This window comes from Tupaia chinensis, unplaced genomic scaffold, assembly GCF_000334495.1.
Source record: "Tupaia chinensis unplaced genomic scaffold, TupChi_1.0 Scaffold000578_2, whole genome shotgun sequence".
In the NCBI taxonomy this organism is placed as follows: Eukaryota; Metazoa; Chordata; class Mammalia; order Scandentia; family Tupaiidae; genus Tupaia; species Tupaia belangeri.
The window spans coordinates 4,723,382-4,749,779 of record NW_006160094.1 but is presented as its reverse complement, the minus strand read 5'-3'; the positions used below and the strand labels follow the sequence as shown (position 1 = coordinate 4,749,779).

General features: G+C 42.3%; 1 protein-coding gene across 23 annotated transcripts in view; it reads right to left on the bottom strand.

Annotated features, from left to right (window-relative positions):
* Positions 1 to 340: 340 nt before the first annotated feature.
* The window catches only part of CREM (cAMP responsive element modulator), an 87,334-nt gene continuing 61,276 nt past the window's right edge, over positions 341 to 26,398 (bottom strand). For 10 of the 23 annotated variants that reach the window (XM_006158318.3, XM_027775636.1, XM_027775632.1 and 7 more), the window contains 3 exons: positions 14,988 to 15,023; positions 10,414 to 10,570; positions 479 to 965 (listed from right to left, as the gene is read on the bottom strand). In XM_006158318.3, the coding sequence (XP_006158380.1) occupies positions 821 to 965; positions 10,414 to 10,570; positions 14,988 to 15,023 (338 nt within the window). In that variant the 3' untranslated portion in view covers positions 479 to 820. Of the gene's footprint in view, positions 966 to 10,413; positions 10,571 to 14,987; positions 15,024 to 19,938; positions 20,082 to 20,614; positions 20,726 to 26,398 lie in introns of those variants that run through there. The other 13 variants (XM_006158326.3, XM_006158329.3, XM_006158336.2 and 10 more) reach the window with 6 other exon arrangements.

Genomic DNA, 26,398 nt, shown 5'->3' with positions numbered 1-26,398 from the left:
CTCAATTCTTTCCTGAGGTATTGTTTTGTGGTTTAATTTACTGTCCTGCTGGATGCATTACCTTTGATCGTCCTTACCTAAAATGATTTTTAAAGACCTGCAAAACATTTTATTGCATAGGACACTATTCATGACACAGAGATTGGGAAGTGTAAATTGGTGGCATTGGAGCAAGTCTTACAAATACTGCATTTTAAAGGATCTGTTACATACATATTTTTACAGTTTGTCTCTTTGAAAAAATGGAAGTTACAGCTAAGAATGAACACTACGTAGAGTGAAGCACTTTAGGAATGTAAGAGATTAGAGCAGATGAATGATACAAAGGAAAAAGCCATAATTCTTGCCGGCTATATACTGTATTGCCTTCAAAAGCGACTGTACATGTTGTAATCGATTCATAGTTAAATACTTTGACTAATCTGTTTTGGGAGAGCAAATGTCTTTCAAGGTCTCAAGTTCCTCTATGAGCTTCTTGTTCTGAACTTCCAGCACGGCCACCCGACTCTCCAGACACTTGACGTATTCTTTCTTTCGCCGTCGACATTCTTTAGCAGCTTCCCTGAAAAAAGCAGAAGCAAAGGGCAAAACAGAACGCGTTTGTGCATGCTATCAACAAGAAACTGAGGTGAGCTTGGCGAATGAGCACGGAGGCATTCCAGATCTCGGAATAACATCCCCAACTCAACTTCAAACACTAAGCCAGACTGGATTCTTAAGGGTCACAAGGGCCCCTTCCACAAGTCCACACGGCAACTAGTAGAACTGCTGCTTCTGCTTTGATCACAGTTCACAGTCAACAAGGTCCAAGCCAAGACAGTTACTCTGCTTTATGGCAATAAAGATCTTTGAGGGCCTTGAGTTCCTCAATGAGAGTCTTGTTTTGGTTTTCAAGCACAGCCACACGATTTTCAAGACATTTGACATATTCCTTCTTCTTCCTGCGACACTCCCGGGCAGCTTCCCTGGAACCAACACAAGGCAAATGACTACAGGAACAACCTTCCAGCACAATGCAGAGTGGATTCTGCCCCCCAAACTCGACAGCTAGTCAACCCTAGGTACAGTCTGGACAAGCCACACAATGATGTAACCAAGCACAAGCCTTTTTGGAAGGCCACTGCACGATGACAGGAATGATCTGTAGGTGCAACCAACTTGCCCAGCATTCTGCACAAACATGACACACATTTCATGACAATGACCAGAGTCATCTTCAGTGAGCAACAAGAGGACTGCACCCCCAAGGGGAATTTCTACAAAGATATTTACAGATTCTTGCAATTCTTTTAGTCATTTCTGTCTGCCAAAGGGCAATATTCCATCACAATACATTAATTTTATTTGATCGAAAATAATGATAAGAACTAATTCTCAGAAATCTTAAGTGTCAGTATTGGAGATTTTTATTCAAGACTAAATCTCAGTAAAACAAGATTGATCACAATGGCAAGAAACAGTTTGTTGGCTAGAAAACGCAATGTGGATAAATTATAACAATAAACAAAACATGCACAATTTTATAAACCAAAATGAAATGGACACTGCTTCTGAAAAATAAAGAAGGGGTTACAATTTAAACCCACAAATGTGAAACCACAACAATTAAAATTATGAAAGGAAGCTACTAGATAACTCAAAAGTGTATCTCGCTGTTTTCTAGTCACATGTATTTAATATTCAATATACTGAATTTTAAAGCACTAGAGGCACGCAAAGGAAAGAACAGACCACAGCCAAAGCAAGAAACATAAACAACAAGTGAGTTACGTTAGTCATGTTCATGTACAGTCCCATCAAAAAAGCAGCAAAGAGAGCCGACATTTTCTCCTTCTCTCCTTTCATTCAGTGTAGGAAGGGATGGCAACTACTTCACTTAACTCCTGCATAGAAAATACCCACTATAACTTTACTTTCCTCAATTCCAAAATAACTTCCTTTCAGGTGTATCTGTACCCTTCATTTAAAAAAAAATGAATAATAAAAATAAATCCTACATTGAAACAGATATAATTCAAGCATATTTTAACAAAACTGGTATTAAATGTCTAATTGCCAGTTACCATAATGTTGATTAAAATGCTGCACTACACACGTTGCATACAACAGACACGGCCAACTGTTTTATTTAGGATAGTTGCCTCTCACTTCACCAAATGTCTTTTTTTTTTCTATAGGGAACAAGAGTCAGCAGAAAAGAAACCTTGAAATCCCAGTGAACTGCAGGGAAAGATCAATCCCAACACTTCCTAGCTAAGAACTCACTCTCCCAGTGAATTCACAGGTTCTCAGACATCACAACTAGTTAACAAAAACAAAAATGTAAACGTGAATTTGACCTGGTAAAACAGTAATTAATGTTGTTAATGTTATCTAAAAGAGGCACAGGGAGAATAAATTCAAACACAAATTTACCAGTTTGGTATGTAATTAAACTTTCTTCTATAAAGGAACTAAAATTCATTTATAAATAAATACCAAGGTTTTCATGATAACAAATTCTAGATCTAGAAGGAAGACAGACATTTTACAAAACAAGTTATCATAAAATAAAACTGTAAAGACATAATAGCAGTGTTGGTGTTCAATTTAAAAAATTTTATTTATTGGGACCAGCAAATGGCTAATAGTTACATCACTGGACTATCCACATGGCTGACTGCAGTTCAGGTTCTGGACCTAGAAGCTTGAAACTCATGCAGGGCACGCGCGTGTGTGCGTGTGTGTGTGTGCGTGCGCCTAAAATCCTGAGAGGAGAATGGAAGAGAAGGGAATGCAGTGTGGCCATCCACCCAGAGGAGTAATTTCTCTCTCTCTCGTTCTCTCCAGAGAGTACATTCACCCTATAGCAAAAACAAACAAACAAAAAAATCTTTTAACAAATTATTTATCGAACTGTTTACTGTAAATATACTTATTTCATGTTTTATATTCATGTGCATGTGTGTGCACATGTACATGTTACATAGAATCAAAATGTTCTAGGCGAAGCCTTAAATGAGTACACAATAGATTATACATTCCTAAGCACTTCCTAGCTATGGAAAACACCTGTCCCTTCTATTAATAGCTCATTTGTCAGGCCCTGCATCTGTCTGGTTATATAAGAGGAAACACATGGCAAAGAGAAAAAACTGACAAAGCTATAATTAAAAACCAAGGGCTAGGAAGGAGGTTAAGGAAGCTGGATCCCACATGGCTGATTGTGTGGTTTGAGTCCTGGACCTTGTGGCTTGAAAAACATGCTGAGTACGTGTGTATGCATGCCTAAAATCCTGAGAGGAGAAAGGAAAGGAGAAGGGGAGACTATGATGTGGTCATCCCCCCAGGGAATGCCCTCTCCCTTTCCCTCTCCCCCTGGTGAGCACATGTGCAAACTTCAAACATACAAAAACTGTTGCTCAACTAGTAGAAACATAATATAATTGAATATCTATTATAAATGCTAGGCAGAGAATAAAGAGAGACTGTCTAAGAGATCTCTCTTGTTGATCACTAAAATCTATGCACTTTCAATAAAGTCAGATCTGATGCCAATGTTGCAGTCTTTTGGAGATCACTTGGATTTGTGCCATGGACAGGCTCTGGAATATACTGCCTGACTACATACCCTGCTTCTGTCTAGTCTGGGTTTTGTAACCTTGACCTGTTACTTGAGCTCTCTGAACCCCAGGTCCTCCCCTGTAAAGGTGCGATGATAACCAAACCTGTTTTCACATGAAAGTTACATGAGAGTTAAAACAATAAAAATAAAGCACTTAAAAACCACTTAACAGTCACTGAGCAACCTCACAGCCATTCAAGCAGCCGATTTTCTCTTGTCTTGCTCTAAAATCAGGATTTGGAAAGCCAAAATATACCCTCTTGATACCTCACAGCTAATGCAGAGGCCTCCTTCTAGTCAATTAAATACAGTTTAAGATTGCTAGGAAGACGGGGAATTTCCAAGAAAGTTTCAGAAGGGCTAGACTCAGCTAGCTGCAATTTTTGGCTCTATCCCTGCTCCCTGCCTGATCAATGCCTAGAGGCATAGTAGCCCTGCTATGACCCAAAGAATTGATATACATTGGGGTGACAGGTCAGTGAGAAGCCTAGATCCTTGACAGCAGGCACAGCTTTGTTCTGGAGGCACAGACCTCCAGACTCACTATAGCTAATGAACAAATGAATAGGGGTCAGCAGGTGATGTGATGGTTAGTGTGCTGGATTCCCACATGGCTGACTGTGGTTCAAATCCCAGACCTGGCAGTTTGCATTCTCACTTTTCTCTCTCTCTCTCTCTCTCTCTCTCTCTCTCTCTGATCAAACTAAAAAATAATAAGATAAATAAAATAAAATAAAATAATTCTTAAAAATAAATAAATAAAACCACCTGATAGGACTCGTTTGGCAGAATGTCTTTTTTTGAGTGTGGGAGGCTGTGGGTTAAAAATAAACATAAAAATAAACACACAAAGGCATACAAGTATAAAAAAGCAATTTCTCTGATGGAGACTGCCATGACTCCAAACTGGTCCCAGGTTTATTCTTTTAAAGGGCAAAAAATGAAAGAAGAAATGGAATGTAAAGTCAGTTGTCTTTGGATGTTAATAAGCTGAAGATGTGAGGACAATCGGAACCCCGTATTTTCTCTGATCTTTTGGGGCAAATTCTGATAAACACATGTGGTTTCCTTTAAATAGATACTGCTCTGCAGTTTCAGGCATTTAGTGTATTCACATGCAAATCGCTCTTATCACCATGCAAACAATAGCTCATGGAACTGCCCTTTCTGCATGTGTCAACTGCAGTGAGCTGTATGGGCCCAGCTGGGTTCTACTTTATAGTATGTTTATGCCTAAAGTCAGACTTGGGTTCATGTATAGGTATGTGTCAGCTGTGATAACGATTGGATATATTTAGACTAATTAAGTTCATTGGCAGATCATTTGAATGGGGAGGGGGAAGGCATGGAGGGCAACCGTGGATGCCAGGGACAATGGGGGAGGAGGATGAGTCATAGCAGAGGGTGGGGGATGGGGAATCAAGGATGGCAAAACAAAAGGCAAGGTATGCAGGACATAAGAATTGGGAAATTATTTGCTGAGAACATGTACGTTGATGTGCTTGATTGAGCCAATGCACAGTGTATTTTCGATGGAAAATTCATTTGTGTGTTGTGATGGAAAAAAAGAAATTATAATAATAAAAATAAATTAAAAAAAAAAAAAAAGAAAAGTCACTATGCTTGCTCAGATTGGCTACTCCACAACTGCCTACAAGTTTAGGCCTCCTTTCCCTTGCTTATGTGCAGCTCAAACACAAACCCTTTTGGAAGTTATTCTCTTTATTAGGTATTTTTCAAAAACCCCAAATTTTACAATTTGCTATAGGCAGTTGTATAGTGTGTTTATTAACAGCCACCAACTAACATTTTATCTATTTCACTTTGATATTTCTTTTAGGTTTTTGTCATACGGATGTGAGCTTGCCAGAAAGAGAGAGAGAGTCACACAGACAATGAGAGAGGAAAGTGAGAAATTGCCCCCTCAGGGTGGATGGCCACACCACAATCCCTTCTCCACTCTCCTCTCAGGATTGTGGGCATGCACACACACCTGGCATGATTTTCAAGCCTCAAAGTCTGGACTTGAATTGCAGTTGTCCATGTGGGGGTCCACTGCTTTAAACAACATGCCACCTGCTGGCCCTCATTTTGACATTTGTACCAAAAATACTGAAATCCAAAACCAATGTTAGAGAATAATGACAAAAGGGAAATAAGATTATTTTCTAGCCCTTCCTTTTATTTTCTTTGAGTTAAAACATCAGTGAGCAGTGTTACGGTGTGCATTACTAACCACACTGTATGATTCTAAACAGAGCCTAGAAGTGGACACTCTGTGACCAGAAAAGCAATGATATCCATGGTTCTTCCAATTTCAGAAAGTGCAATTGTAAAGGAGCCATACCTTCTTCCATAAGATTGAAGTTAGGGATCGGCCAGGAGATGGCACAGCAGTAGTACAACTGAACTTACATGGAAAGCATCCTGGGTTGAAACCCTAGGACCTCCCTGAGCACTTGGTGCACGCAAGTGCCCATGATCCAGACCAGCTAAGACTGGGGATGGATTGTGGCGTGAAGACCCTATTAAGGGTGCTTTGCTTTCTCTCTCAACTTCTTTCTTCATGAAAGAAGTAAAAAAATAAAAATAAAATGTTTAAAGTTAGGGATCTCTGATAACAAAACTGACATAAGACAACTATGATGACATGTAAGCATACCCATTGAGCTCTATTAGTATTTCTGAGCAAAATGCCAACGATGGAAAGTATTAACCCAGCATAATCTGGTAAAACTGGAATTTTTTTTTTTTCCATAAGGTGCATGTGCTTGTGCATGTGCTTGCTGGAAAGAGACAGAGGGAGGAAAGTGAAAAATCATGCTCCAGCAGGATGGCTGTGCCACAATGCCTTCTCCTCTATTGGGATTTTGGGCACAAACACACATGTGCCCAGAGTGATTTTCAACTTACCAGGTCTAGAACTTGAACCATGGTTGGCCATGTGGGAATCTAGTGACTTAAACACCATGCCACCTGTTGTCCCCAAGATCTGTATATTTTAACAATCCTATCTCTGGTTGTCTATTGTGTTCTCTGGTGTACAAAACCCTGTCTAATGATCTGTGAGCTGATAAGCTTGGGAATAGCAGCCAACTTAAGGATTCTTCTAATATAACAAATTGTAACATTAAAAAAGTTATTTATAAACTATTAAAAGGACAGTAATAAGAACTCAGCACTGAATTTTAGGGGTTCAAAGACCAAGATTTCTAGTTTGACTGGGTTGCTAACACCTAGTTAATTAATCACCATCATCCATGGCCTTGATCACAGGAAGGCACCCTAACTCTAACCCAACTGAAATGCTTCCATTCTTTCAATAAGGACATTCCTCAGCACCCAGGAATAAGAAGACAAGATTACTGAAAATCAAATTAATTTATACCTCTCTCCATGATAAAAATCAAGAAATAATACAGAAATGAAATAAAACTTTATTTAAGTTAGAAGTTTTTTAAATTTTGGAAAATATTAGCTCATTGGCAAAGTCATGATGCTTTTTTTTTTTTTTTTTAAGAGAGAGAGATTTTTGCTATAGGGTGCGTACACTCACCAGAGACACAGAGACAGAGAGAGAGAAGGTGAGAAATCGTCCACCAGGGGGATGGCCACCCTAAAATCCCCTCTCCTCCATTCTTCTCGTGGGATTTTGGGCATGTGTGCACACAAGCCTGGTGTGAGTTTTAAGTCACCAAGACTGGGACTCGAACAATGGTCGATTACATGAGAATCCAGTGATGTGACCATTATGCCATTTGCTGGTCCTAGTCATGATGCATTTTTGCATAGAAAAACATAGAAAATGCGTCATGACTTTCTTGATGACCTAATATAATTTTATTATATACTACTATTTAAAAAATAAAACTACAGGACCAGCAGATGGTGTAATGGTTACGTCCCTGGACTCCCATGTAGTGGACCGCAGTTTGAGTCCTGGACCTGGTGGCTTAAAACTTACACCAGGCACATGTGCATGAGTGCCCAAAATCCTAAGAAGAGAATTGAGAAGAAGGGATTGTGGCATGGTCATCCTCCCAGGGGGTTGGTGGTGGTGGTGATTTTTTGCTTTGTCTCTCTGGTGAGTACACATATCCTATAGTAAAACAATCTCTAAAAAATACTACAGGGACCAGTGGGTGGCGTGATGGTTTAAGGCACTGGACTTCCATGTGACCACAATTTTGAGTCCTGGACCTGGGGGATTGCTTTCTCACTTTTCCTCTTTCTCTCACTCTGTCTCTCTCTGGTGACTATAGAAAATTTAAAAGTAATTAATTTATTAAATTAAATAAATAATTCTTGAAAAAAAGAAAAAGAAAATGTGTGTGCATGCCCAAAATCCCAAGAAAAAAATGGAGAAGAGATAGTGGCCTGGCCATCTCCCTGGGGGGTGGATTTTTCACTTTTCCTCTCTCTGTTTCTCTCTCTCTCCAGTGAGAGTACATGCCCTATGGCAAAAACTTAAGAGAAAACAAAATAAGAAAAAAAAAAAAAAACAGAGATAAGGTGCAAGAATGAGTGAGACAAGCCCAGCTGCATGGTATCGGCAGGAGAGTGCCACTGTGTGGTGGCCACAGCTGCACGGGAGGCGTGGATTTGGTTCTTGGGTCAACCTGAACTGGTCGAGTGCAGTGGGGCACACATGCCCATGGTTTGAGCTAGCTGGAAAACAAGATGTGGAAAGACCCTGTCAATACCTGTCTCCAAGTGAGGGCACTCTAGCTGTGACATCTGTCACCCCATTGATCTGCAGGGTTTACTCAGCTGCCCTGGCTGGCTAGTGGCTAGCGCCTCCTTCCTCCTTTCCCACTGCAGGCTGTGTGCTCTGTGGAAGAGGGCAGCCTTTCCTGAGAGCTGAGACTGCTTCTCAGTCAGGGTATACAAAGAGCTGCTGCCCTGCTAGAACCTCCGGAAACACTACAGGACTCTTCCTCCTCAGCACCTTCTCTCCCTCCAGCATTTTCTCTCATTAAAAAGAAAGAGTAAGGGAGAGAAAATGAGACAGAGTAGGTCAACTGCGAATAGATTATGTACTATACAATCAGTAGGGGTTAGGACCAGCAGATGATGTAATGGTTACGTCGCTAGACTCCCACGTAGTTGACCACAGTTCAAGCCCCGGACCCATGGCTTAAAACTCACACTGGGAGCATGTACTTACATGCCCAAGATCCCAAAAGGAGAGTGGAAGAAAAGGGATTGTGGCATGGCCATCCAGTCTGGGGGTAATTTCTCCCTTCCTGTCTCTCCAGCAACTGCCCTATCGCAAAAATCTCTTTCTTTAAAAAAAGATCAGTAGGGCTCTCTAATAGAGCCATGGGCCAATTTCAATTCTTTATTTTGTATTTGCCCCTGACAAAAATTTCTCAGAATATGGATTTCGGTATAACAGAAAAAAAACAAAATTGCAAAACAGATCAAAGTAAATTCTATGTAAAAGTCTTAGGAAAATGACTAAATTGCAGTTAAATTTTGTTCATAAAGCTGCTAAAAAATTGTATTTATCTAGCCAGTCCCATAGCTTAGTGGTAAAGGGAGCAGACGTTAACATGACAGGCTGGAGCTCAAATCCAGGCCCCAGCAGCTTGAAAAACACACCAGTCTCATGTGCATAAGTGCCTAAATCCTAACAAAATGGATGGCAAAATGGAGGAAAAGGGGACTGTAGAGTAACCACACCCCACTGGGGGGTGTTTCTCTCTCTCTCTCTCCCTGGCTCTCTCTCTCTCTCTGGTGGGTGCATATGCCTCCTGGCAATGAAAAAACATGAAAGGGGGACCAGCAGTTAGCATAATGGCTATGTCGCTGGACTCCCACGTAGCCGACCACGCCTGGTGGCTTAAAACTCACACCGGGTGCGTGTGCGTGCGTGCTCAAGATCCTGAGAGGAGAATAGAGAAGGGATTGCGGCGTGGCCATTCCCCCTGGGGGGTGACTTCTCGCTTTCTGTCTCTCTGTCTCTGTCTGTCTGGTGAGTGCATGTGCCCTATAGCAAAAGACCTCTCAAAAATAAAAATTAAATTTAAAAAAATACATACTAATCAACTACTTCACAAAGTAAATATCAAATGTAAAATAAATCTTTATTTGTAATGAAGTCATTCCATCATTATCTTAAAAGCACTGGACAGGGGCCAGGAGATGGCATGGTAGTTGAGGTGCTGGACTCTCACATGGCCAACCACAGTTTGAATCCTGGACCTAACAGCTTGCATTCTCCCTTTCTCTCTTTTTCTCTTTCTCTCTCATGTGCCCTATAGCAAATTAAAAACTGATAAATAAAACTGGGACCAGCAGATGGAGTAATGGTTGCATCACCAGACTCCCACGTGATCCACCACGGTTCGAGTCCCAGACCTGGCAGCTTCAAACTCATGCCAGGCATGTGCGTGTGCATGCCTAAGATCCCGAGAGAGTGGAGGAGAAGGGATTACCGTATGGCCATACCCCCTGGAGGTGATTTCTCACTTTCTGTCTCTTTCTCTCTCTAGCAAGCACACACACTCTATAACAAAAATCTCTCTTAAAAAATTAAGTAAATAATTCTTAAAAAAATAAACTGGGACATTACCCTTAGAACAGACAGGGCTGTACGTCCCACTGATGAAACAGATATATAGCTAGCAATTCTGCTGGAAGACAATCGAATTCTCATTACATGCAAAGTACAACCTCACATGAAATGCCATACTGCTTAAGGAGAAATACTTTAGGAAATTGGTGATTTAAAATAACAATAATAATAGTGAGCACTATATTATGCATCACAGGAATGGCTGCTGTTTTTCTGTGAGGAGCTGTACCTGTTTTTCATGAGTCTCAGCTCTCGCTTGCGTGTCGCTTCCTCCGCTAGTTGCTGGGGACTGTGCAAACTCCCTGGGGAGGCAGCCATCACCACTCCCTGTGGCAGAGCCGTCGTGGGAGCCCGGATCTGGTATGTTGGCATGTCACCAGTGGCAGCTAAAATGAAACAAAATACCACAAGTTTATGTGAACTATCCAGAATCTGCTATTTTATATGAGGTTGACCTAGAATTAACACACTTTTTCCATGTCATAGGAGGTAATATTTAAGATGATTACTCTGAGCATTACAGAAATCTTAAGTATCAAAGATCTTCTCAGTGTTTGGAACAACAATATTTTGTGTGCTCTAGTCACTTAAGGTGGAAAAGTGTCCGAATGAACTTTAGATAGGTTTTTGTTAAAGGCTGAAGTAAATACGCCTTCAACTGAGAGTTCAGTCTAAAATGATTGGTGTGCTGATAAATATTAGAAAGCTCTCTTGGGGATAGAAAACACTTTGATCTGTAGAGTTTGATTCTCATAATGTAAGTAATGAACCATAGCCAATTTCAAGTCAGCAATGTGATGTCACTGAATGCAGAGTGGGAAAACACACTATATAGATGAAAAAGATGCAAAGGACCTCCGAGCACAAAGTGAAACAATGAAAAATGATGAGTTTTGAGTACTAATGTCATTTTTAATGTCTTTTATTTAGGGTGTATGTGTGCATGTGTCACTTTTTTAAAAAAGCTTTTAATTATTTATTTATTTATTTTAATTTGACTGGAATGAGAGAGAGAGGGGGAAAGTGAGAAAGCAAGTCACCAGGTCCAGGAATTGAACTGTGGCTAGCCACGTAGAAGCCCCATGCCCTTAACCACCATGCCACCTGCCATACCCGTGTGTGTAACTTTTAAAAATGGATATTTAAACCACCAGCTCACAAACATGCAGAAAATTTAACCATAGCTCTGGCAAGCCCAGGGAGCTGCTCTGGCACATGCTGCAGACATCTGAACTCAGTGGAACGTCTCCATCCTCTGACTAGACTTTCCTTTCCCCTGTCATGTGCCTAAAACCGGGACTGACTGTCTCTGAGTGCAAACCCTTTTAATCAGAAAATGATTGAGGCACTGGCAAGAATCTCAACTCACTGCAGTTTCAGTTAAAGGAAACAATAACCAAAAAAATAGAGCAGAGCTCTACTTAAAACTGGTTGCTTGGGACCAGCAGGTGGCATGGCTGATAAGGTGCCAGACACTCCCACATGGCCGATCACGGTTCAAGTCCTGGACCTGGTGGCTTGCTTTCTCACTTTCTCTGTCTCTCATCAAATTAAAATAAATGAATGAATAAACAAAATTTTTAAAAAACTGATCCCTCTGGGGAAAGATGTTTTTTGTCATTCCCATGTTTCTTAGGATAATAATACATGTCTAAGTATTCATTAAAAAAAAGTTTTCTAAGTGCAGTATAATGTAATTATGATTAAATATGATTAAAAGACAGATTTTATTTAGCTAGTGGGACTGGCAGATGGTGAAATGGTTAGATCTCTGGACTCCCAAGTTCGAGTCTCGGACCCAGTGACTTAAAACTCACACCAGGCTGATGTGCGTGTGTGCCCAATATCCCAAGAGGAGACTGGAGGAGAAGGGACTGCAGCATGGCCATCCCCTCTGGGGGGTGATTTCTCACTTTATGTCTCTCTGTCTCTCTGGTGAGTGCACGCATCTCTCTAAAAGTTTTTAAAAATATTTAGCTAGCATTCAGATAGACTACTCAAAGAAAGTTCTCAAAATTCCTGAATTTATATTAAAAACTTGTCTATTTACTGAAATAACATTGCTTCCTAGAAAAGACAGATGGAGTGGAGTGATGAAGCATGTTTCCAACACCAACGCTTCCACTTTGAGAATGTGTGGCCCAGAGTTAATTCAAAATACATGCTTTCTCAAAGCTCAATGCCAAGAAAAAAAGTTATTAAATCCTGTAAAAACTGGTCTGAACCAAATGCCAATCAGAAGAGGGAGTACCGAACTTCCACATTCAATGAAAATGTACCATATTCACTGAGTAAGAAATGACATTTTGCCCAAATGAGAGTCAGACTCTTTCACCAAAATGGGGTATTATCACTGAAAATAGCCAGGTAGTTTTAAAAAGTTAAAAAGTTACTGATCTGGGGGCAGCAACTGGTGTGGAGTTAAGATGGCTGGATCCCAAATGGCTGACTTCATGGTTCAAGTCCCAGACCTGGTGGCTTGAAAATCATGCTGGGTACATGCATATACCTGGCCAAAATCCTGAGGAGAATGGAGAAGGGATTACAGCGTAGCCATGCTCCCCATGGGGTGATTTCTCACTTTCCCTATCCATCTCTTTCTCTCTTTCTATGGTGAACGCGTACACACTACAGCAACAACAACAAAAAATTAACTGATCTGTGTGCTTCTATTTGGGTATAAGCCAGTTTTCTACCTCCAGGGCTCAAGAATTATGTGAAAGAATAAAATAATTAAAAATACGGCTTTCAAGGAAGATTCCTTCAAAGTCTTCATAGAATTAACAAAAATCCCATTTATCAAGCTGGACTACCTCTTCCTTCTACATGTAATTTGAAAAAATGGTGAGAAATAGTTACTGTGATTAATAATCACCCGCAAAACCTCTATTAATATACACTTGGGGAAACTAAGTTTGCTTCGTGACTATTTAAGACACTCTATACACAGATGTCTCACTATGTGTTGTAGAAAATTTTATAGCTCTGAAATATTTAATGTCATTTAACATTTAATATTTAGCTAACTCACTCAAGGTTTTTTTTTTTTTTTTTTTAAATACATTAACCACAGTCAGATGAGACAGAGTGGGGCTGAGAAGAACCAGCTCTCCCTTTCTCTTTACCCACATCCAGGGAGCGGGTTATGGGATAATCAAGGAACCAATGACTGGGGACCACACAGGCTGCCCAAAACGGGGAGGGGCCAGCGCCAGGGGAAGAGACTGTCCAACGTGTGGCCACCAGGGGGCGGGTGGGTGCAGCACAGGCGGCTCTGCTCACAGAGAGGAGCAGAGGGGCTCCTCGTCACCTTCCAGCGGGCAAACACTTGCCATTTCCTGCCAGGTACAGCTGGACAGAATGCTGGCAGGACATACACCAGCAAGAGCTGGTGTGAGAAGATGCATTTTTTTAAAATAAGAAAAAAGGGGTGTGTATGGGAATACTCACAGGTAAGGAATGAAGTTCATTCTTACATTTACCAGAAATGGTTTGAAACAACTCTGGCCCGTTACCGAAAGCCACCACCACCCTCAAAGGACCAAGCCTGGCACTGTGAAGGATAATGGCAATCCCCAAAGAAGCCTTCTTAAAACATTTGAGCAAGAGCTCAGAAAAGAACCCATCATGTTAAAATGCATCCCCTTGCAGGGGAAGATGTATTTAGATGTGTTAGTTCTGACATGTTAGACAAACCAAGTTTTTAAAATACTTTTTTAGACATATCATATATTCATTTCATTTCCTTCAACAAAAAATCAAAATTACAGCTCATTAGTTCAAGCCAAGACGAAGTTTTAGTGTAAATTAGTAGGAATCAGTACACTGTTCAGTAATATCCCAAAGAATCCATATGAAGGTACCCTTCTAACAATGGCCCATGCGTACATTCCGTGTACACTCAGATATAACCTGGTTAGTACGGTACACTTCACAGACGTGGGCAGAGAATCTCTTCTGTGGAGGGGCCTTGAATGTCAAAGGTTTTATTTTTGAAACAAGGTATACAAAAGGGCTTTATCTTAATTAGTTTCCATTTCCCAACTGATGAGTTTAGGGGTGAGTTAGTGCAGATGGGACACTAAGGATCAGAGTTCAGATGGCTATCCTTCTCGCTTCGATGACATGGTCATAATCTCCTCAAAGGTCAATTCCCGCCTTACTTACTACTAAAAGTACCCACTCAATTTTCATTCCAGAGTTTCGTATTCTGAAAATACATAGGGGAATGACTGAAGAAAGGTAAGAAAAAGGCATTTACACCATAATTTCATCTTTCTAACCTTGATACGACTTAGATCGAGCATGGCCCTTGGCACACACAGGTGCTCTGGGAGCTGATGTGTGTGCAGTGAAGGACATTTTGAATTTTCTAGGGTTTTCACAAGCCCACTGACCTCTGGAATGTTTAAAATAAACAGTCTTTCTTATTGACTTACGTTGTTTATATCTGTCTTTACATCTTTAACACTAAGAGAAAGAAAATCTATGAGATGCTGTGTTAATGCAACGTGATCTTGATAAAAGTCATCATTTTCTAAATCTTCCTTTAGATAAACTTTATAAAACATCTAACATGACATTTTAGAAACAGAATACAGTATGTTTCCAACCTTCTAACTCCTGATCACAGAGACATTTTTTTTTTTAGGTTCAGTATCAAACATTCCGTGGGAAAGGAGAATTCCTCGAACTCCCAGTTCTGGTCATTAACGTCATACCTCTCTTTGCAAGCTTTAAACGCGTACAGCAGAAAAAGCATGGGGCTTGGAGTCTGAGTTCTAGTCCAGCTCTGCCACTTACCAGCCATGTGACTTGGGGCAAGTTCAGTTTCCTCATCTGTAAAATGGGGATACACGATCTCATTTCATACTCACAACAAACCCTGCCATGTATGTCAAAGTGTCTAGCACACTGCCTGGCACATGGGAGGCATGCAGCAAGTGTTAGTTCCCTTCCTCTTCCCTTCCTTAAGCTCTGAAAGACAATGGTCCAGATTATGTTCACACCGTTGATTAGTTACAAGGCATAGTGCACCCACAGGTATATTTTCCCCTGGACTTTCCATTCTGACAAACCCAGGGAATGAAAATGTATGGACCTTACTTCTCAGTTTGTTTCCAAATACGCCAATTACAAAACATTTAAATGTCTTATAGCCCTTTAGAGACTAAGTTGTTAAAAGATAACATAAAATATCCTTTTACTGTACAGTCATTTAAAATTGAACCTCCAAGGTGGAGAATCACAAATGACTAAATAATATACTTTCATCAGACTAGTAAGTAATAAAACAGAAAGACAACCCACAAGTTAGGGTAGGAAATACATAATTTCAAACCCGGCCAAATACCTATCTTGATAGCTTCCAGAGTAAGGCAGTCTTATCAACACCCCAAGTGAGGATGACGTTACCTGATCACTTACTTAGTTACTTATTGAGAGATCTATAGCATTGAGCATGTTACTGAATACAAACATCTTTACCTAGAGAGTCCCTGCCTCTGTGTGTTGTGTCACTAACCCTAGAAACACCGAATGAGCAACAGGTGACTTACAAGTGGCATTTGTAAGTGTGCAGCTTCTTTCCCCGGCTCGAATAGTCTGCTGAAACCTTCACCACGTTTTTGTTATTCTCTGCCTCCCTACCAACACTCCCGAGGGCCTAATATCCAAATCAGGCTTGTCAGTGCCTGGTGTGTCAGACCATTAAAAAAACTCCCCCTTCCCAGGAAAATAAAATCCCCCATTAAAAAAACAAACAAACAAACAAAAACTACTTAAGCACTGAAACATTTTCAAATTTCTTATAATTGCTAAAACACATAGACAACATAAAATTAAGTCATTACATATTTTTTCAGCTTTATTGAAGTATCATTGACAAATAAAAATCGTATGTACTTAAGGTGTACAACGTGACACTTTGATATACGTATACATTGCAAAAAAAGCACTACGATCGAGCTAAGTAAGTTACACATGAGAGACTTTCTTGTTTATTAAGTAAAAATCTTAGAGTCAAAAAGTTTATATAAAAGATGGCAAAGTATGGATACTGAAATTTACTGCTCTGCTCAATGGCATATATGCCCTTCTGCCCCATGAGGGCAATAATGAATATTCTAGAAGAAACTCCATTTTGACCACCTAAAATGATGCTAATTCCGTTGCCTAGCTCGTAAGCACTGTGTAGTATGCTTCTGTTACATATGTTACACTGGCACTGGTTTATCCTTGCCAGGTGAATTCTGAGGAGCTGGTGGCATGGTGTGAGCAGAGGCAGAGGAGAGTTCTATAGACCAAGCAGGGCTCCCCACTTGCCAGCGCTGTGAGCGTCAGAGTCACTGCCCACGTTGCTCCGTGCTCAATCAGAGATAACGTGGCAGGCAGGAGTGCAAATGCATGGGAGGTCCTTCTTGTTCAATAATTACAGTTTCCTCAGGGAGACTGCTGTGATCCTTTAAGCTGTAGCTGGGGCTTCCTGTGTGTCACTCATCGTCCGATAGTCTATTTGATAGCACTTGCCACAGTCTGGACTTAGGTTTATTTATAACATTAAGTGACTTTTTACTTTAAAGTTCACAAAAAAGCAAAGTGTCATCATAATTAGGCAATATATTCATATAGGACAACAAAACAGAGCAAAGTGAAATAGATACCCCAAATGATATTTCATTAAAAATCTTACAAAAAAAAAGCATGATAACATTGTTCAACTTCACTCTCCATATAGAGGTGGGTTTTTTTGAAAACTCAAGGTAGGTAAGTGACTTGTTCCTTTCAGTTTCAACATGATTATAATTTGCTTGGCTACCAACTTCAACAAGCTGTTAGAACTGATCAGAGCCATTCTTTTCTATGAGAATTTCCGAACTAAAACCATTGCCAACGGCGTCCTTTTATAACAATGATTTATATCTTGGTCTCATGCATAAAATATTAACTATTTCCCAAATGTGAATGGTTGGAAAGTTTATTTGTAACAATTCGGACAACTCGCCTGAATACAACATATTAAGACTTGGAGCCTCAAAGATATGAAATTACGCTGCTAACTTAATCAGCCTATGAATAAATGAAAATATTCTAGCAAAAATTTTTTTCTTTTTTCTTTTTTTTTTAAAGAGGTTTTTGCTATAGGGCGCGTGTGCTCACCTGACAGAGAGAGACAGAGAGACAGAAAGTGAGAAATCACCCCCCCAGGGGGGATGGCCACGCTGCAATCCTTCTCCTCCGTTCTCCTCTCGGGATCTTGGGCACGCACGCACACACGCCCGGCGTGAGTTTTAAGCCACCGGGTCTGGGACACGAACCACGGTCGACTACATGGGAGTCCAGCGACATAGCCATTACACTAACTGCTGGTCCCCTCTAGCAAAAATTTTAACAACATAATCTTATAATCTAACAATATTCATTTTTCATTTTTTATTTTACGATCCTGTAAGTCCATGCTGATCTTTTCCAGATCAGTCATTACGTTAGAAGCCTGATTTTGATCCATACCAAGAGTTTTCCAACTATAAGTTACAGACCATTAATGGGACATAAAACCAGTCTCATGGGTCCAGAACTGTATTTATTCAAAAAAGAGAGGGCAGCCCAGACCACGGCAGTGCAGGGCTGTGCAGCAGGTGCCAGATGCCACATGCTGGCCAACTCTCAGGTTCCAGCCGGGGGCTGAGACACTAGGTACGCATGTGTGTGCGCCCAAAATCCTTACGGGAAAGAGAAATGGAGCATGGCGACCCCGCTCCCCAGTAGGGGATGCTTTGTGTCGCCCCCTCTCTCAGAGGAGCACACACATCCTCTGGCATTAAAAACCAGAGGGGAGCGAGCAGAACAAGTCCCTCGCACGTGGCAGGGTGAGGGGTACTCGGGACACTGGCTTCCTGTGGAGCAGGGTGCACATACACAGGCCCACTGTGTGCGAGGTGAAGTGCCGGCTGCGGTCAGGAGTGTGCACGCCACTCTCCAGTCCATCTACCTAGTCAGCCCAGGACCGGGAACCCAGAGGCCTGGTTCCGAAAGGTGCTCTCCTCTACCCTGGCAAAAGTTCCTTAAGCCCTGTACACTCTTCCCTCTTAAAAAAATTTTAAAATTCAAAGGAAAACTTGTTTATTTTCAAGTAGCACCAATTTTGTAAGCGCTGACCATATTTTTTAAAGTAATGATGTACAAAGGTACAATCAGGTCTGGTGGAAAAATGTCCTATTTTGTTTGACATTTGTCTCAGCATTCTGAAAGTTTTACCTTAGAAAGGACAAATTAAGTATAAGCTTTACTGGTAAAACTGATCGTGAGAAAGACGCTCCCTGGTTAGTATATTCATTCTTTAAACATAAATGTAGAAAGATGATCATTTATTTACAAACAGTGCTTAAAGTGTTTTTTTTTAAATAATTATTTTAAAATTTATTATTACTCTAAAAAAGTTGCTATAGGGCACGTGCACACTCGAGAAGAAAGTGAAAAAGCAAGTCACCAGGTCCAAGACTTGAATCACGGTCAGCCATGTGGGAGCCCAGCACCTGTATACGACCATTCCACACGCTGGCCCAGTGGTTAAAGTTTTTATACAAATTACTACCTTAAACTTTCATCTTAAATATAACACTATTTTCTTTCTCTCTCTCTCTTTTATTTAGGTTTTTGCTATAAGGTGTGTAGACTTGCCAAAGAGAGGAAAAAGAGAAATCACGCCCTAGGAGGGTGGCCACACCATAATCCCTCCATATTTTGGGCATGCGCACACATGTGCCTGGCATGATTTTCAAGCCACCAGATCCAGGACTGGAGCCGTGTTCAGCCATGTGGGAGTCCAGCACCTTAACCACCAGGCCACCTGCTGCCCCACCACCCCCCTTTTTTATTTGCCAGAGAGAGCCAGAAAGAGAGGGGTGGGAAGGTGAGAAAGGTGACAGCCTACACCCCCACCCCCCCACCCCCGCAACAGGGCGTCAAGCTACAAACCCTTCTCCTTTTGGGATTTTTGGCCATGTACAAGTCAAATGGTGAATTAAAGGGTTAAAAAATATTGATAACTTAAAAAAGTTATGCAAATTGGCTTTGGGTTCTAAGAACCCTATGACAAGTAGTATCTGAGATGATTAGAATTCATCAGTATCTTAGAACAATTTTGTCATTTGAAACCTTCTGCAATTCCTATAGCATGTTTCTAATCTCGCAAAAGCTTCTCTGAGGAAAAAACAGCTCCTGGAGACAAATCCGGACAGCTAGGGGACTGAGGAGCCCCTGTGGAAGCTTTGTCCTGGGCCACTCTTCCAGAACTCCTGGCCAGCTCAGCACTGAGTTCCACAGAAGACCAGGAGCCACGCTGCACCCGCGCACGGGTAATCAGTAACCACGTCTTTCAAAATCTCTGTGCCCACGCAGAGCAGGTACAGCGGTGGGAGTAGAACTGCTAGGCGATAAGCACTCCCCTGGCCGCCACCGGAGGGCTCCCCGACGCACCCACGCGGGGAGAAGGGGGACCCCTGCTCCCCGACGCACCCACGTGGGGAGAAGGGGGACCCCAGCCTGTGCTGCGCCCAGTTCAGCACCGCGCCAGGCCGCTCCTGAGGTCTGTCTACGCAGCAGGCACAACAGGTTTCCTAACGATCCTCTCGCTCACCCCCCCAGGGGAAGGTCAGAGAAGCAGTCAAGCCGGGCTTCCAGAAAAGCCTTGCCGCGCCGCGCCCTGCGGACTGGCAGGGAGCAGGTTAACAGCTCTCAACCTGTCAGCACTTACCGGGCAGAACGGCACTGACTAACTCACAACATGACCAGCTGACGTCAACGTGCAACTCGCCTGGAGTTGAACTTTTCCACTTCCCCCTGAAACGCGATTCCAGGAAATGCAATGACGTCAGCCCTCGAACTCAATTAGCCGAGGAGCAGACCATTTCCAACCCCGGAGGGAGAGCAGCCGGCGCGAACCCCCCGCACGCCGAGTCCCCCATTCCGTTTGGGGCTGTTTGTACACAGGAATGAAATCGGAAGCTTAGCTTTTACAACCTGAACAGGAAACGGGTTTAACTTGTAGCCAGATTGAGGCTGCAACAGGTTGCAGATGAAGTAAGCGTTTATTTTAGTGGGCAGAATGGTGTGGGAGGGGGAGGCGGAGGGACGCAGGGAAGGGGGACGCGAGGGGAAGGGGAGACAGGAGAAGGGGGAGCAGGGGAGCGGGGAGGAGGGGAAGGAGGGAAGACATGGCCTCCATCAGGTGGCAATCCAACCCTGGGCGGGCGGCAGGTACACCAAGATCCCTTACAGCGAGCCCAGCCGGACACACGAAGAGAAACTTCTCACTCCTAAGCGATCAGGATGCGAACACTTTTTGGAATACTCACATGTTTCTAAATACTTTTTCTAAACTTCAGAAAACACCTGCAGGTTTAATTTAGACCCCTCTGTAAAATCCTTACCTGTCTCGTCCCGAGTCACAGCCATGATGGGCTTCTGCATGCAGAACTGTCCTGCTTCCCCGACCACAGTTCAGCCAGAGTGCTGGGACCAGCCAGCATGTGCAGGGCCGGGGAGACTGACATCACAATGACGTCACTAGCCTATCACTGCCATCAGCCTGCTTTGTCGCAGAAACCAAAGCCCTATTAAAAGTCTTCCTGTAATAAACCATCTCAATGCTCCTGTTTCTCATTTTTACACAAAAAGCTACTGAGACGGGCTCTGCTGAAAAAAATGCCTCATTACCCTTAGCAGGTACATGATTGTATCTGGTGGGGCCACCTGATGTGCGGCTGGTTTCTAGGTAAAGACAAGGGGAATAAACCCTGTGTTTGTTTGTTTGTTTGTTTTCATAACCCATGGGAAAAAAAAAAAAAACTTTCAAACTCTGGAGAGTAAAAAAAAAAAAAAAACCACTGACAATTAGGACAGAAATATTGTATTTCACAGACACTTCTAAATTCACTAAGTAAAACAGATCCAGCCACCTTGGTTTTGACACATTTTTATTTGTGACAACACCATAAAGCCCAGCTGTTCTTAGAACTTGCTAATTTCACTTAAACAGAGTAGATACTGAAATTTTAAAAGTTGTGCCAATATAGCAAATATTATATGGCATTCTCCGATGGCTGTTAGATTGAATCATATGAATTTGCTAGGTTCTTTTCCCCCCACAAAACTATCAATTCCATGTGATTCAATCTAATACATTATTTTACCAGATTAAAAGCCCTTAAAAAGAATTTTGTGATTTTTTTAAATGTATGAAAAAATCAAAATTACTATTTGTAATTTTTAATGTCAAATTTTATTTGGCTCAGCATACAAGGAGCTGGGTCATAATAGAAAATTTAACAATTATAAAGTTAGACACAAAACTGGCAAATGTTCAACAGTGTAACTAACAGACCATAGCAAGGGGAAAAGAATCTACAATTCTGTAAGTTTTCAAAGACTTCATAGAAAATGCATACTATTAAAAAAACTATGCATGAATTTCAAAATTGTTTTGCACTAAAATAAACTCACTTTAATTCCAATATTCCATGAACTTTCTTAAATAATTATTTTATTTCACTTTATTTATTTTAATTTGACCAGACAGAGCGAGAGAAAGTGAGAAAGCAAGCCACCAGGTCCAGGACTCAAACTGCAGTCAGCCATGTGGGAGTCTGGCGCCTTCCATGAACTGTTTAAGTTCCCACATACTGCACAAAAACAAGTGGCATGTCACTGAGACGTTTTTACCTTTATCAGTAGGTGGTATAAAGCTTATTTTCTTGTAAGAACAGATTCAACTTGACTACATATCAATGAAAGGACATTCTACCACATTTTATCTTATTCGATTAAGCATCTTCCAGTAAAGGCAGGGACTTTACATTTGGAAGGTGCCATCTCAGGGAGACTGGGAGCTTGTGCGTAGGAGGGGAGCTCTCAGGGCAGAGTACATGTTTCCAGTGGTTCTCCAGAGGAACTACAGAGGGGCCTGGAACTGCAGTGGAAGATATCCCAGCTAAGCAAGACTGAGGGCCAGCCTGGACATCAATCCTCCAGCCTGAACTCTTCTATTCTGGCCACACTTAGGTTCAAGTCCATGAATCCTATTAGGAAACTTCATTTCAAATTTCAGAAAGCTCAAGGGGTCAGCAGGTAGCGTGGTGGTTAAGGGCACTGGATTCTCCACATGGCTGACCACGGTTCAAATCCTGACCTGGCGACTTGCTTTCTCACTTACCCTCTCTCTCTTTCTTTCTCTCTCTCTCGCCCCTCTCTCTGTCCCTCTCTGGTCAAATTAAAATAAGTAAATAAATAAAGTTAAATAAAATAGTTCAAAAAAAAGCTCAAATTGATTTTTATTTCAGCATTTCTTAAAATTAGCATATGCGTGCTCAGTAAATATTAATATAAAAAAGGTCAGAGGAAGAAAAGGCAGGAGGGAAACAGTCAGCTTACTTGAGATTACTGCCACTGGAGAGTCTAATCTATTCCCAGGACCACATGAAGCCCATCAGCACATGGAACTCACTACATGCACAGAGAGGGAGCGCTTGGTCTCTGTGCAGTAAGAGTTTATCCGCCCTATGCCAGGGACTGTGCTAGGTACTAGGTACCCCACCAGGGAGGCAGGACAGAGTCTGGGGCCAGGGGACAGGTGCCTAAGAAGGCACAGGGGGACTCACAGAGGGCTGCCCACGTCAGATTCAAGGATCAGGGAAAGCTTCCAGGAGGAGGTTTCATCTAAGACGACACCTGAACAATGTATACAGTTGGGAAAAGAGTTCTTGTTAAGGGAAATGGAGGGTACAAAGGCCTTGGAGAGGGGAGACGGAGTGGCCAGTCACAGGAAATGAAAGAAAGAGAGGGAGACCAAGGAGGCAGGAGACTACCGAGGAACCAAGGTCTAGATCAAGAACAGAGTTGGGTCACCTGAAGCTTGAACTGTCTCACAGATAAGGTGCATTCTCGAAAGGTGAGGAGCAGCGGCTGACGGGATGCTGCAGATGGAAGGTTTGTGTCAGCCCCCAATTCACGTCAACCCTTACTGTGAATGCAGTGAGGTGTAGAAGTCGGGCCTTCAGTGGGTGATTAGGCCCTGAGAGGAGACTCCTCACGGATAAGATAGCACACTTACAAATCAGGCCCAAGAGCCTCCTTGCCTCGTCTGCCAAGGAAGACACAGTGAGAAGACGGCCAGCTATGAACCAGTAAGTGGGCCCTCACCACACGATGACCCTGCTGATTTCCTGATCCAAACTACAGGACTTCGTTACAGCAGCTCTAACAAAGACACACGATTCGACATGACAGAAAGACCAGCCTGCCCTGCAGAATAGACCATGTGATGTCGAAAGAGAAATATTGGAGGCAGAGACTTTTCTTTTTTTTTTTTTTTTTTAAAGAATATGGGGACCGGACCAGCAAATGGTGTAATGGCTATGTCGCTGGACTCCCATGTAGTCAACCACGGTTCGAGTCCTGGACCCAGTGGCTTAAACTCATGCCGGGTGTGTGTGCATACGTGCCCAAGAGCCTGAGAAAAGAATGGAGAAGGGATTGTGGCGTAGCCATCCCCCTGGGGTGGGGGTGATTTCTCACCTTCTGTCTCTCTCTCTTTCTGGCAAATGCACATGCCCTATAGCAAAAACCTCTTCAAAAAAAAAAATAAATAAAAGAAAAATAATTACTTTATGCAACATCATGTATTTATTTTAATTTGACCAGAGAGAGACAGAGTGAGTGAGTGAGTGAGTGACAGAGAGGGAGAGAGGAAGAGCAAAAATGAGAAAGCAAGCCACCAGGTCCAGGACTCCAACCACAGTCGTCAGCCATGTGGGAGTCCAGCGCCCTTAACCACCATGCCACCTGTCGGCCCCAAGACTTTTCTTGTCCAGAAATATTAGCCCCCATAATTACTGATCAAAACAAAGAGTACAGCTGAATTTTCAGGAATAGCTCCCCAGTTAGGGGGCAGGGGGCAGGTCAGCCCCCTGGCATGATTAGGAAGGTCGAGAATCTGTCCTTGAGCTAGCAGACTTGGGGCAACCAACTGGCAGAGGCCAGCCATGGCCACCCAGAGCCAAGGGCAGCAGCTGGAGCTAGGACGACAGTGCAGTGAGAGGACTACAAACCTGTGTAACTCAGCTACAGGGGAGGAACCTACACAGAGCCTGTGCATGGAGAGGGCCAGCAAGAGGAAGGGATGCCATGACGCCAGAATTCTTGCTAGAGTCACAGGTGGAATAGCAGTCCATCACTGAAACAGAGAAACAAGACTCAGAGTGGAAGTAAACAGCCAGAGATGCTGGCAGGTGGGATGGTGGTTAAGGGCAATGGCCAACAGTGGTTCAAGTCCCAGACCTGGCGGCTCAATTTCTCACTTTCCTTCTTTCTCTCTGGTCGAAAATAATAATAATACAGGGACCAGCAGTTAGCATAATGGCTATGTCACTGGACTCCCATGTAGCTGACCGCAGTTCCAGTCCCAGAACTAGTGGCTTAAACTCATACCAGGCGCGTGTGTGTGCGTGCCCAAGATCCCGAGAGGAGAATGGAGGAGAAGGGATTGCAGCATGGCCATCCTCCAGGGGCTGATTTCTCACTATCTATCTCTGTTTCTCTCTATCTGTCCGGTGCGCGTGCCCTATAGCAAAAACCTCTACCCCCCCCAAAAAAAAAATAATATAAATAAAATAAACCTTATAAAAAAAACAAAAAGAGGTGTGGACCAGCAGGTGGTGTGGTGGTTAAGATGCTGGACTCCCATATGGTCAACCATAGTTCGATTCCCAGACCTGGTGACCTGCTTTCTCTCACTGGCAAGCACATGTATCCTACAGTAAATATAAAATTAAAAATAATAATAATATTTTAAAAAGAAATTCATACTTAAAAATAAAAACCAGAGGGGTTGGCAGGTGGCGTGGTAGTTAGGGTGCTGGACTCCTACTCGAACTCTGACTGTGGTTCGAGTCTCAGACCTAGTGGTTTGCCTTCTCACTTTACCTCTCTGTCTCTCTCTGGTCAAAGTAAAAAATAAAAATAACAAATTAAATTAATTAAATAAATAATTCTAAAAATATATAATAAAAAATAAAAACCGGAGATGCATACGGGACATCTGGACGGTGTCGGTCGAGGACGCAGTCACAGCAGACTGCAGCCATGGCTGAGGGTGTGGTCCCTAGGAAGAGCACTCAGACCCACCCAGAAGAGAGCGTGGGACACAGTCTCAAGGAAGTTGCCCACACCTAGGAGCTGGGAGGAGGGAGACCGGCCCAGCCAAGGGGACTGAGAGGAGGAAAGAACAGTGAGGACAGCCCGCCAGGGCAGTGAGGGAAGCGGACGGCTACCAGGTCAGCACTGAGTGTTGAGGAAGAAACGGACGTGATCTTCCAGGGAGAGGACAGGCTGGAAGGCAGGCAGGGAATGCTGTCTTAAACTCAGGGGGACAAGAAGCCCACTGATCTTGCTATGCTCAATATAGACCTCCTGGCTATTGTTTTTCAGAAGAAAGGGAAAAAATAAGAACAAGAGGAATAAATATCAGAAGGAAAGAAATATCATTATTTGTAAATGGTGTAACTATTCACATGGTACCACAGAGTGACTCACAGAGAATCAGCATATTTAAATACTTCTAATATTTATTAGAATTAGAGCTTAGCAAGGTTAGGAGAAAAAGATCAACTGAAAAAAATATTTCTCTACACGAGCAGCAACTAGAAATGCAACAGAAAATGAATGTACCGTTCCTAATAGCAAGAAAACTCATAAAACATTCAGGAATCAACAGAACAAAAGCTCTGCACAACCTCCACAGAAAACAATCTTAAACTGTTACGAGATCTAGGCAGACACGGCAGTCTATGGTCTGGGATAGGTCAATTTAACAGCATTGTAAAGAACTAGCTCTCCCGAAATGACCTATCACGCCGTCAGTCTTATTCTATTATTATTATTCCTTAGAAACTCAAAAGTTATTTCAAATGCATAGAAAAGTGTAATGGTTCACAAATAGCTAAATCAGCACAGAGACAGAGACAGAGATAGAGATAGAGAGAGAGAGAGAGAGAGAGAGAGAGATGAGAAATGGGTTCTGTGAGGTAACAAACCAGGCTGGCACTCACATATGGAAAATATGAAAATATGAGTAGTAGGGGCCAGCGTGGGGCCTGGTGGTTAAGCTGCTGGACTCCCACATGGCTGACCACAGTTCGAATCCTGGACCTGGTAACTTG